Source organism: Beta vulgaris, chromosome 1, assembly GCF_026745355.1.
Source record: "Beta vulgaris subsp. vulgaris cultivar EL10 chromosome 1, EL10.2, whole genome shotgun sequence".
NCBI classification, from domain to species: Eukaryota; Viridiplantae; Streptophyta; class Magnoliopsida; order Caryophyllales; family Amaranthaceae; genus Beta; species Beta vulgaris.
In genome coordinates this window covers 58343335-58356542 of record NC_079202.1, presented here as the reverse complement: position 1 = coordinate 58356542, position 13208 = coordinate 58343335, and the positions used below count along the sequence as shown (strand labels likewise).

The 13208-nt window shown below is 34.4% G+C and overlaps 1 protein-coding gene across 1 annotated transcript; it reads left to right on the top strand.

Moving 5' to 3' along the window:
* Positions 1-1019: 1019 nt before the first annotated feature.
* LOC104888169 (actin-7) lies at positions 1020-6406 on the top strand. Its single transcript, XM_010673056.4, has 5 exons — positions 1020-1171; positions 3717-3787; positions 4094-4487; positions 5031-5644; positions 5884-6406. Exons 2-5 carry the CDS (start codon positions 3728-3730, stop codon positions 5947-5949), a joined length of 1134 nt encoding a protein of 377 aa, XP_010671358.1. The 5' UTR covers positions 1020-1171; positions 3717-3727; the 3' UTR covers positions 5950-6406.
* Positions 6407-13208: the final 6802 nt, after the last annotated feature.

The following is a 13208-nucleotide window of genomic DNA, read 5'->3' as shown; positions in this document are numbered from 1 at the left end:
GTATCATCTATGGACTTTGGTGTTCATAAAATAAATGCAAGAATAAAGTCTTATAGGTACCAGTATTATAATACTTTGAAAAGCATCATCTTCAACAAACCGAAAAAAATTAAATGCTCTTTTTATTTCTCAAGGACTTTCAAATTTTGACAATGGTGGAAGTTCATATTTCTCACTCCTATCTTCATTCCTCGGCCTCATTTTCACTTCCATCTATCTAATTTTCAACTAATTTCATTTCTTGTCCTCCCTGATTTATTGCTTTCATTTCTTAATAACGGCCTCATTTATTGCTTTTCACAATACTCAACTTGCCCAATTTCTACTTTACAATTATATCAAAACTTTAAAAGCATCAAAATAATATTATACTTCCCCCGTTTTGTTTGAAATAAAACATAGGGAATTAACACAAAAGTTTATAAAAGTAGAGATAGCGAGAAAAAAAAAAACATACATCATGTAGTAAGTCGAGAAAGACCGAGATACCTAAATAATAAATAAAGTAATGCTTCATTTATATTAAAACAACCTAAAATAATAAGTGTTTTATACATTTTAAAACAAATAAAGTATTTCTTACCACGTGTCACTCAACTCTCTCTCCTCTCATTTGGAAACCTAGCAAAAAAACTAAGCATACTTATATGTAGGCATGCAACAACCCTACAACATAGAAGAAGCCCATAAACAAGAAAAATAGAAGATCTTTGAACAAGCATGCTCCCCACCCCCACCATGGCACCACCATGGGCCATGCTCTAATTTCAAGTGTTTTCAATTTAGCACACAAAAACATAACATATACTTGCTCCGTTTCATAATACTCGTCATATTTTTTATTGTGAGAAATTTTACATTAGTTGTTATACTTTCTTTTGAGATAATAATCTCCCTCCTCTCACATGAGTCTTTTTTTTTACTCTCTACCTCTTCCTTCTCAAAAAATTGTTTAACAGTCCGTAAATTTAAAAATGTATCAAGTAATATAAAACGTGGAAGTACGTGCAAATTTGATTCTCTTGTAATAGAAAAAAAAAAAGTTAGAATAAAAAACGCATGAAAAAGCGACAACACAACATCAATATATTCCGCTAATTTCGCTGTCACTCTCTCCAATTTCTCTCTCTCTCCTTGCACAACTTCTCTCTCACTCTCCCTTACTCTCAAGGTAAAGTTTCCGTTACTATTTCTAATTTTTTTTTTAAATTTATATTTCTTTTCTTAACACATGTCTTAGTTATTTTAATTTCATATGTTAAACTTTTGAATATATTGTATCCCTAATTTTTGTTGGAAATATTCTTGTTTTTATTTTCATTCGGTTGATTTTAAGTGCATGAGTTTGGATTAATATATGTAAACTCGAAGAATATTAGCAGTTTTGAACTTTGGATCTGGTATTTTGTTTGGATTTTCATGATTTTCTTAGCTTTGATGTGTTTTTAGTATGAGATAGACCATTTCTATGATGTTTTTAGTTTGTGTGCTTTTGTAAAATGGCTATGTTCGTTTGTGTTAGGGTAGATTTTAGCTTTGAAAGTAATTAGGTTATTGTTGGGTATTCTGAACTTGTTGTTTGGGTGTTTTATGGTTAAGTTAATCAGAATAGTAGTTTGCATGTAGTTGATTGTCAATTGTCATAGTAGCTTTAACATATAATGAGCATCTCTTCTATGGTGAGCTTTGGGACTTGGGAGGTTAAATGTACACCGCGGCGGGCCACCTTTAACATTATGAATCCGTAATCTTGGCTTTCTGGGTTGTTGATTGATAGAGAAGAATTTGATGTTATACACCCTCTGTTTTTTATGTACCGGTAAGGTGGCTCGGTTTTCGAGTAAATATTTTTTGTGAAAATTAGTTTTCGTCACCGGAAAATCAGTTTTAGGCGATAAAATTTTAGTTTTGATTCGTGAAAGTTGGTAATAGTCGTAACAAGGGGTAATTGCGTATAAGAAAAACAACAAAGAATTGGTTTCAAAGAGTTTTACTCTGAATATATATATATGTGTATGTATATGTAATGAAAATTCGGGTGAAATATATATAGTCAAAATTTGACCTGTCAAAATGTGGGAGTTTTGGTATTTTGAGTCAGATAACCTTACTTGCTGAAATATTCATAGGATGTATGTGTTCTGATTGGCTTTTTCTCAGACTCTTGGATTATTGGATATGATACTATGGCACTTGTTTTTTTGGACTTATTTTCACTTCAGTTCAGTCACTCTCTGCATTTCAGTTTCTCTCAGTCCAAAAGAACGGGCCCTACTTCAGCAAGTAATGGGTCATTTAGTAATACTTAATTGTCATTTTTTGACATTTTGTGAAAATTTGGATTTTTCTAACCCAGAATGAGTTATCGACTGTGTAAGGTTACAAAGAGACTCAAATTAGTAATGGGTCATGCCTACAAGTTTTTATATACAATGGGAAAATTAGACAATTAGTAAGCAGGTTTGCTATGGGATTACAGGTCGGAGCTTGTGGGATGTCTTTATCCATGTTGGCTTTTTTGCGTGACGAGTTGGAATAGATCATTCAGGTTGTCTCATACAGGAATAGCTATGCTTAATATGTTTGTCTTTTTCTCTCTCTTTCTGACTTAGTGATCAATGGGGCTGGTCTGCTACCCCATTTGAATATAGTTGAATGGGTAAGGGGCCAAAAGGCTGAAAGCTAAACTAAAGGTCCAAAGAGGCCATCAAATACTGCGTTCTCAGTCAAAGAAGTTGGGGTTACAGAGAAGTCACTTTCTAAGCCCATGTTTAGGTAGTGGTGTTATGTTGCTTCTCAGGTTTTTAGTAAAGGGATTCTGCTGTTGAAGTTGCAGTACATAGTGGCTCTGTTTGTTGCTAATATGTAGTTTGCTTTTTGGATGTGTGATTAAATTTAAAATTGTACTTGGAAGTTGAATTCAAAGCTTTTGACTACAAATATTAGTACTTATCATATTGTATTGCATTCAATCTAGATCATAAAGGATGGTAATTTTTATGAGGATGAAGTTGGTTAGGAGTCTTAGGACAATAGTGAATTATATGCAATATTAACACAAGAAAATGCAAGCCAGCTAGAATTTGATTTGAAGCTTAAATTTCTGTTTCCCTTTGCATGAACTCGAAAGTCATAGAATTGCCTTTTGCTTTGAGTTCTAATGGAAACTCTCTTGTTTTGCTGTAGTTTCATAATATAAATTGGTTGCAAGTTCAGCTTTTCTTCTTGTGAAATTGAAAAGTAGTTTTATCAAAATCTTTTGGTTTTGAAGTTCCTATCAAGTTACTCATGTAAACCCTTGGAAAGTAGATAAAGATTGTGTCTCTGTCACGTATTGCCTGTGTAACATACTTCATGCTAGAGATTACTCTGTCAATTTGACTTTAGGGTGTTTGAAAATGTAACCAGTCTATCAACCAATGGTGATTTCTGAAAGACAAACGTAATTGCATAAATAGTTTAACATCTGGTGTTACTTTCAAGTGCCGATTGAGGCTCTTTGGAAAGCCATCATACTATAACGCATTTGAAGCAGTCTCAACATGTCACTGAAGTTTCTTTCAGTAGATAGTGTTAAAATATGTGGCAGTGTGGCTAATGGATAGCAACTTGTCAAGTTCTATATGATATGGTATCACTTGGTCAATTTTGGATTTTCAACATCTTAATATGAATTTGCTGTTTTTCTAAAATTGCTCTCGTCTTTTTTCTTGCAGTCTAAAGAAGGATGGCTGATGCAGAGGATATTCAACCCCTTGTCTGCGATAATGGAACTGGAATGGTTAAGGTGTGTGTTGTATATATTTTTAAAAAAAATTCTCTTTTGGGTTGTTTCAAACTGCTCTTAATAGTGTGTTTGGAAAGGGGAACTTCGAGTAAAAAAGAGGCAAGACTAGTTTCCCTTGTTTGAATATAACATTGGGTAAAGGAAGGGAATAGAATCGAAATGATTCATTATGCTTCCGCGCTTAATAAACAAAAAAATTGTTCCCTGGGATAAATTTGGAGTGAAACTGCAAGCTTACTCTTGCCTCCCCCTCCCTTCTCTCCCTTACCTGCTCTACCTTTCTCTCATTTATCTTTACCTTGATAGGCTGGGTTTGCTGGAGATGATGCACCAAGAGCAGTCTTCCCTAGTATCGTTGGTCGTCCCCGACACACCGGAGTCATGGTTGGTATGGGCCAAAAGGATGCATATGTTGGAGATGAAGCTCAGTCTAAGAGAGGTATTTTGACGTTGAAGTACCCAATTGAGCATGGAATTGTGAGCAACTGGGATGACATGGAGAAGATTTGGCACCACACCTTCTATAATGAACTCCGTGTTGCTCCGGAAGAGCATCCCGTTTTGCTGACTGAGGCCCCACTGAATCCCAAGGCAAACAGGGAAAAGATGACTCAGATTATGTTTGAGACATTCAATGTCCCTGCCATGTATGTTGCTATTCAGGCTGTTCTGTCACTGTACGCTAGTGGTCGTACTACAGGTCGGTAATAATCACTTTTCTTATGATTCACACATATTAGGGTTATTCCATCATGTTAAAAATCTTCATTTACAGAATCTTCTTGAAGGTTGCATTTCCTGTTTCCAAAAAGTTTTCTATCAGAAACTCTTGAATTTGATTAGCCTTTTTTTTTGTGCTCCTTTATGGTGAATTTTCATTGCATGTAAACTTCATGAACGCTCCCATCCCTCCATTTCAGAAACTTTTCATATGAGCACGTGGCAAAGAAAGGGATAGAACTTGTCTATATAACCTATATTGACCTCTAACATCTTGCATCACTAAGACCTTTGCGTTTTACTAATCCCTTTTTTAGGAGCAAATATTCACCGTAATTTATATGTTTTAATCATCTATCTGATTGGACTTTTCTGATTATATATATTTTTCAGAGGGTTCATAGTTTTCAGCATTTTTCGGATATTTAATGTTGATAGTATGCATTTTTTGTTTTTCCCCTGGTTCTTTTTCTTTTGCTCATTTCTGTTTTCTTCTTGTTTCTTCCTTCCGTCTTTCAAACAGGTATTGTGCTTGATTCTGGTGATGGTGTGAGCCACACTGTGCCAATCTACGAGGGTTATGCTCTACCCCATGCAATCCTTCGTCTGGATCTTGCTGGTCGTGATCTTACCGATTACCTCATGAAAATCCTCACTGAGAGAGGTTATATGTTCACAACATCTGCTGAACGGGAAATAGTTCGTGATATTAAAGAAAAGCTAGCGTATGTTGCTCTTGATTATGAGCAGGAATCAGAGACCGCCAAGAGCAGCTCTGTGATAGAGAAGAACTATGAGTTGCCTGATGGTCAGGTGATCACAATCGGAGCTGAAAGGTTCCGTTGTCCAGAAGTCCTCTTCCAACCTTCACTAGTTGGTATGGAGTCCGCTGGTATCCATGAAACGACATACAACTCCATCATGAAGTGTGATGTCGATATTAGAAAGGACCTTTATGGTAACATTGTGCTCAGTGGTGGTTCAACTATGTTCCCTGGTATCGCTGATCGTATGAGCAAAGAGATTACTGCGCTTGCTCCTAATAGCATGAAGATCAAGGTTGTTGCTCCACCTGAGAGGAAATACAGTGTGTGGATAGGAGGATCTATTCTTGCATCACTTAGCACTTTCCAACAGGTATTCTTCCTCCAACATCAAGCATTAAATATATTTTCTAAGTGTTAGTTTAGAAATTTATGACATGATCACGCATCGGTAATGCTTAGTTATTGATTTTTGTTTCCACTTTTAGCTGCTTATATTAGGGCTGCGTATCATTTTTCCATAATTTTAATGCACTGCTCGTTCTATTCTTGTTTGCGATATTATCTGTTATTGAGGACACTATATTAATAATTTGTTTAATCTTTTTGAAGATGTGGATCTCCAAGGGTGAATATGATGAGTCTGGCCCATCAATCGTTCATCGTAAATGCTTCTAAACTAAACTTTGTTTCTGAGATCGTTGGCGTAAGTATCCCCCCCCCCCCCCCCCCCCCCCTCCTCCCCCCCTTTTCCTCCCTTCAGAAAAATGCTACAGCTTGATGAAACTTTTGAATCTTGTACTATAATTGCTATGGATTTTGTAGGTTGAAAATTGTGAATCTTTTATCTTTGTTGAATGCTTGTAGTTGCGCTCTCTATGTTATGTAGTTTTGTTGGGAAATGTGTCAAATATTGTGAAGAGTAGTTGTTTGGTCTTTTTTTTGAAGGAATTGAGGATTGTTACCCTCCTTTTGGAATTGTTCCCTGTTGTATTTGGAGTTTTTGTAGTATTTGATACCCCATCGAGTCATCGTCATTTCGTCTATTGACAAGGTTTCTATATACTATGTAGTACATTAGTACTATATACTATCCAAAGAAAATAAAACTACCTGTTTTGAGTCGTTTGTTTTACATTATTAATTATTTTTTTCAAGCAACTTTTTAGTTTGAGACTGTCATAGGATCCATATTGTATTTCTTCGGTAATATTTTTTTGGGACCCCACTGGGAACCCCTTGGTAAGAAAGACCCTACTGGACCAGCACCTCACGCAAGTCCGCCAGCTCAGCTACACAGGTTAATGTTTGAGACTATGGGGAATATAAGAGAATCTCTGCTCCCAAGTACAAGTAGGTGGTGGTGGGGGTTTAAACTTGTGACTTCAAAGTCACAAGGTGAGTTTCCCACCACCTCCACCAAGTTCTCCGATAATGTATATATATTGATACGTATTTGTCCACATTTTGTTGTTTATTAATATTATTAATTTATTGTACTTCTTTTGGGTGGAAACCGCCCGAATGATATTGTATCATTGTCTTGGATTTTAATTTCCTTTAATTAAGATTAGCCCATCTACCCCTATCCATGTTATCAGTACTCCATGCCATAAAGATTCAAGTGATCATAAAACTATATATGGTAAAACAAAGATCGCTTCCTATTTTGCTAATACGAGTATACAAATTCTTGGGGGTTACTTATATACCATAACTTATAGTGTAATAACTCATAAATCACCGGTTTTTTTGCAAAAAGAAGTCTAATGACACGAGTCTTATGTCATTATTTGTGTAGTTCATGTCATCTTTATTGGAGTCTATGTTCTTATGCATGTTACGTAATAAGTCCAATGACACGCAAGACGCACTCATATGATTATTCCTTGGATTATACTTCCTCTGTTTAGTTGCAACAAAGGAATTTTTTTATTTCTCACAAATAATACTTTTTTGTTGCAACTGTTCAAAAATCGAGGAAGTAAGATTTTTCTTGTTGATATTGTGTAAATAATTATGCTATTCACTTCTAAATTAGCTGTCTCTTCGAAGTATGTCTAATATAGCCTCGAAATGTTAATGAAATTCTTGAGCTTTTTAAAGAGTTACATGGTATCTAGAGCTTGTTATCATGAGTCATGACTAATGTATCAATAGTAACATACAAAATCATTAGTTAGCACGATTTGGAAAGTAATCAAATTTGGCCAATCAATATCTTTGTGACATGTTATCTGACAATTTGTTTTATAATATTTGCAAGGACTAAGGAACATGTTATTTTCACCATTTAATGTAAACGACTTGTACAATACTCTCTCTTCTTGTTAATCCCTCTTTGACTTTTATTATATGCATCACTTATTTTTCGTAATTTTATTCTTAAACTTCAATCACTTAAACTCTCAATTAAATACTCCCACCTTTATTCTACCAAACATGATCCATCGTAGTCACCTCTAATATAATTACGTACCTTATTAGGATATTAGTGAGGGTACTAACTACCCCAAACTGTAATCACCTAGCTACTAGTTACATAAGGACCAGGGCCGTAGCTGCAGGTGTGCAAAGAGTCCCTCCGCACAGGCCTTGGTCCAATTTTGGTTTTATTTAAAAGGGCTCAATTTGAAAACTATCATGATTTGTATAAACGGCAAACACTCCACATCTTCATCTTCGAACTCCGTACTTTACGGTATCCCCTATCATCTTCTTCAATCTTTTTCACCAAAAATTCAACCTTTCATATCTTTAACTTTAGTATTGTCACCAATACTTTTTATAATTATCAATAATAAATTAATTCATCAATTAGTAATGATTCTTTCTACTTTTTATGAAATTTTTCTCTCAATAAGGGGAAATAAAAAGGGCACAATTTTCATTATAGAACAGAGTCCCATAAAAATTGAAGACGGCCACATAAGCTTGTTTTTGCCAAATTTTTACCAAGTTAGCAGGCATCCACTCTTTCGCATAATCTTATGCTACGAGTCTAATGCTTTGAAGTCGAAAGTCTTGCCTCTTATGCTACGCGTCTTATGCTACAAATACGAGGTCGAAAGTCTTAGGCCGAGCACCTTGGTTTTGAGATAAAGGAACAAGAATAAGTGAATAGCCAAAAAAAAGTTACTAGGTCATAAATCGTCTCGTCCATGCACAAGAGAGCAATTAGAAAAGTGATGTGATTTTTGTTGGCGGTTCGAACTCTTTTTGTGTTTTTATAAATTTATGGACGAACAACAATAATAATAAAAGGGATAGGCTCTTAAATCGCAGTTTAAGAGGTTCTCTTGTGAGTCTCGGCTCCAAGATCACACAAAGTCGCGGTTTGTGTATTTGAACACTCAGTTCTATGCAAGCACAAGCTTAACACTTTTCTTAAACTCAACAAACTGATTTTTATTAATGAACGACATGGCCTTATATATAATACAAGATTCCTAACTTATCTAGTAAATCTTAAGGATAAACATAAATAACTAACTAACTTATCTATCTTTATCTTAAAGGATAAAGATAAATAACAACCTAAAACTTATCTCTAATTCACACGCCTATTTTAAAGATAATTATAAAAATAAAACTCCTAATTAGACTCAATGACAAAGGAATTAGACTCCTAAGTATAATAGGATTCCTTTATCACTTAAATACTTAAATTAAAGCAATTAAAATTAATTAAACTACATAGTCTCCTAAAAGAACTAGGATACTACATAGATGTCCTAACAGAACTAGGACTCATAGAAAATGATCATATCCCATATGTATCATCCTCTCCCTCTTGAAAACATCCTTGTCCTCAAGGGTATTCTAAGCACTCCAAGATATCATCCAAATCAAGCGCACAACAATGTAAACAATATGAATCTTATCTCGATCAGTATCATGCTTGGCATTACAAAATTTTAATCTTCCAAAACTCCAACATGACTGTAGATTCACGTTGTTACTTCGCCTAAAAATAACATGACGGACCTTTGAATAGTGAACATCAGTAGTGATCAAATGGGTTAATGCACAAGGAATTTTGACTAAAGGTATATATTTTGTTGCATCAATGTGAAGGATTGAATCTTCCTCATTTGAAACTTCAAAGATTAAATCTTTATCCTTAGAAAAAGAAAAAGTTTCAATCTTTTTGTCATCTTGGACAATAAAAACCAAATCTGAAAATTCGTCCTCTATAGTGCAAGAATCATCTTCCAAATAACTATTAAGCTTTTCATCCAAAGAATATTGATTCAAGTCATATATCAAATCCCACTTTGGTTGTAGACGTATGGACAATTCCCCAAGAATTTCATCAGTTGTCAACTCATCATAAGAATGGAAACGACAATTCATACTTGGTTTATTATGCAGAAACTGCCCAGATATTTTGAATAAAAGTTTGAGATCTTAAACCTAAGTAAAAACACCTCGAAATTTCATGAAATTTTGTCACAACATACCCCTTGGTGTTCTAAACACTCGACCAAAATTTCATCAAAAAATAATAAGCCAATCGAATGCAGTTTTTATTTTACCTACAGTGTGTAATCTGTCCGAAAAACAAAAACTTGCATCAAATGTTTGCGTTTTCTGTGGCTTCGTTACTTATCGGATTGGGCTGAAATTTTGACACGACGTAGCCCTGTTTGTTAGCTTTCCAAGGAACCAAAAAAATCACGATTTGGACACCGGACGAACCCTCACGCTCCGTCGCAATGCACCTTGCTCTGATACAACTTGATGTGATTTTTGTTGGCGGTTCGAACTCTTTTTGTGTTTTTATAAATTTATGGACGAACAACAATAATAATAAAAGGGATGCTCTTAAATCGCAGTTTAAGAGGTTCTCTTGTGAGTCTCGGCTCCAAGATCACACAAAGTCGCGGTTTGTGTATTTGAACACTCAGTTCTATGCAAGCACAAGCTTAACACTTTTCTTAAACTCAACAAACTGATTTTTATTAATGAACGACATGGCCTTATATATAATCAAGATTCCTAACTTATCTAGTAAATCTTAAGGATAAACATAAATAACTAACTAACTTATCTATCTTTATCTTAAAGGATAAAGATAAATAACAACCTAAAACTTATCTCTAATTCACACGCCTATTTTAAAGATAATTATAAAAATAAAACTCCTAATTAGACTCAATGACAAAGGAATTAGACTCCTAAGTATAATAGGATTCCTTTATCACTTAAATACTTAAATTAAAGCAATTAAAATTAATTAAACTACATAGTCTCCTAAAAGAACTAGGATACTACATAGATGTCCTAACAGAACTAGGACTCATAGAAAATGATCATATCCCATATGTATCAAAAAGAGCCATAACGCTTGGAACAAGAAGAAAAATCTGGTGAGACCCTTTTTGTTCAAGAGTATTTAGTAATTATTCAGGTGAACATGACCAATTTTAGTTGTATGCAAAGTATACAACCAAACAAAAGGCAAAATGGAATGAATTTACGGCAAAATCTGTAGATATATTGAATTGACAAAAACATATAGCATCCTTGTTAGTTCTATTTCATGTCTTGTTATCCTTGGAATCATTTGCTTGGATGCCAATGAAGTATGGTAAACATTTGCATTATTGTGGTTGTAAGTTTTTCGGATTTTATAGTGGGCAGTGGTTATAGTGGTCTTTCTAGGCGTAATTGTTTCGTAAGAAAGACGGTTTAAAGTTTAACGCAACCTTATGGTTGAAATACGGTGTTTTGACTTTAGGATTAGTTTATCTGATTATTCTTAGTTGCTGAGTGCTTGTTAGTATTAAGGGTGAAAGTTATTAGGATAAAATCCAAAATTCAATCCAATCCAATACAAATTAATAATTCGGATCGGATTCGAGCAGTGTTCGGATTGGATTCGAATTGATATTTTTTGAAACTTTGGATTTTCGGATCTGATTGGATTAAGGGTAATTGGATCCAAAAATCCAATATAACCAAATAGTAATATGCCTTGTATTATGTATCTGGATTGGGCTTAAGTGCTTAAACTGTTTTTTTTTTTATTACAAAACCACTCCATAGTCCAATACATATAGCACTTCAACTCTTTCCTTAAAACACCACCTGTACTTAATTCCTCATTTCCTAATTTTACTAGGTTGTTGTTGTGCTTAATTCATTTCATCAAAAAAGTAGAGTTTTAAAAAATCGGATTTTCGGATCGGGTCCAATCTAGAGTATGAAAAATTTGATTGGATTGGAGCGGATTCAAACCCTAATTGTTTTGGATTCGGATTGAAAATTTGAAACCAAATTTCATTCGGATCGGACAGGATTAGGCATCAATCCAAACCGCGCACCGAACTTTCACCCCTAATTAGTATTGCTTGTTTCAGTTATAAATGAGCCAGGTTAATTTTCTTTTCACCTGACTCATAGTTGAGAATATGGCCGTCTTTCGTTAAACTTGTTTTTTTTATTTGAACTTATTTTGTGAATGGGTCAGATTTTATATTTGCTGAATTGAACGTATTTGAACTTGGTTTTTCTTAAAAATGTTGAGAATAAGTTAAACAAAAAAAGGATTATAAGTACTTATTAAAACTAAGCTAACCCTACACTATCTCCGTTTTTTAAAAAATTGAGACATTTGGTTTTTGACCTAAAAATTAGAATAAGTGTATAATACCTCCTCTATTTTTATATATTTACTATACTTTACTGAAATAGAATTGTCACAATACTTGTTACATATCATAAATGGATTTCTTTTTACACCTAAATTTTGTAAATACCCTTAAAAGTTAGTGGTCTTCACTTTCTCCTTTAAAATATTCATATTTTTTCCTCAACAAATGTTTTTTATTCAAAAAGTTGTGGTGTCTCATTTTCTCTTTCTTCATTTCCGGAAAACTCTCTACTTTTTCTATGCAACACGTATCTTAAAATGGAGGAACTATAAAGAAAGAAAATAATAATAAGGAATAAAGTGAAGGTTAAGAGAAATAGAGTAAAGCAAGAGAGAGATGGTAACGTAAGTTCACCTATCATATAAGTAAAAATATCGAATGTTTCAATCAAATAAAAACATCTCTAAATGGCAAAATATCCCATAAAAAATATCCACTTGATACTAAATATATGAGCTACCTTGTTTCCGATTGATATGAAGTATCTGGTGAATTAGAGGTGATCAAATTAGCACGATCAGCACGAATTTTTTCCGGGTGTGGGAAGAATTTTTGGCTTAGTTTCGGGCCTGATCCTATTGTTTTGCTTTGAGATGAGCTTTCGGCAAGCCGAAAATGACTTTGATGTCTAAATTTCGATCTGGACAATTTTGGTCCGAAATAGCGAGCTTTGCGCACAAAGATTTGGCCCGACTCGATCAATGGGCAAATTTTAAAAGGATAGCCCGACCCATGATTATTGTTATGGTGAATGTATGTTGCTATAATATTATCTGTATATTTGGCAAAAGTAGTTATCGGATTAGCTTATAAGGGAGCGTTTGGTTCATATAGTGGTATGGGTTTGGAATCAGGAATGAAATCAAGGTGGTATAGGTTTGGAACTTGATACGTAATAACATGTATTTGGTTTTATTTGGGAATGAATTTTTTTCTTCTATTTGATACCTTGAGTTATTGGTATGAGCCATATACACCTACCCTTTTGGGTTTCTAAACCCCATATTTTTTTTTATTTAGTAATTAACTGGTCAAGTAGGCTCAACCCTCATAAGTTATGGGGTAACAAGGGGATCCCAACCCATAAGGAAACTTCCAGAGATTGAAAAGTGGGGATTTATATCCACAAGCAAATATCCACACAACACCCCATATTTGGGGTTAATGAGAGTCGAGCTCTCCGACCATAAGGTTGGGAGGTGGGAGCTCTAACCATTAGGCTCCCACGTGATTCTCAAACCCCATATCTTATGGGTTTGAGGTATTGATTTCAAATCT

What these genes read in the sequence shown, in the direction of transcription:
- LOC104888169 (XM_010673056.4), top strand. Translation starts at nt 3,728, where the DNA reads ATGGCTGATGCAGAGGATATTCAACCCCTTGTCTGCGATAATGGAACT. An exon ending in ATGGAACTGGAATGGTTAAG is followed by an intron (nt 3,788 to 4,093) that starts GTGTGTGTTGTA and finishes TTACCTTGATAG; the next exon opens with GCTGGGTTTGCTGGAGATGA. An exon ending in CGCTAGTGGTCGTACTACAG is followed by an intron (nt 4,488 to 5,030) that starts GTCGGTAATAAT and finishes TCTTTCAAACAG; the next exon opens with GTATTGTGCTTGATTCTGGT.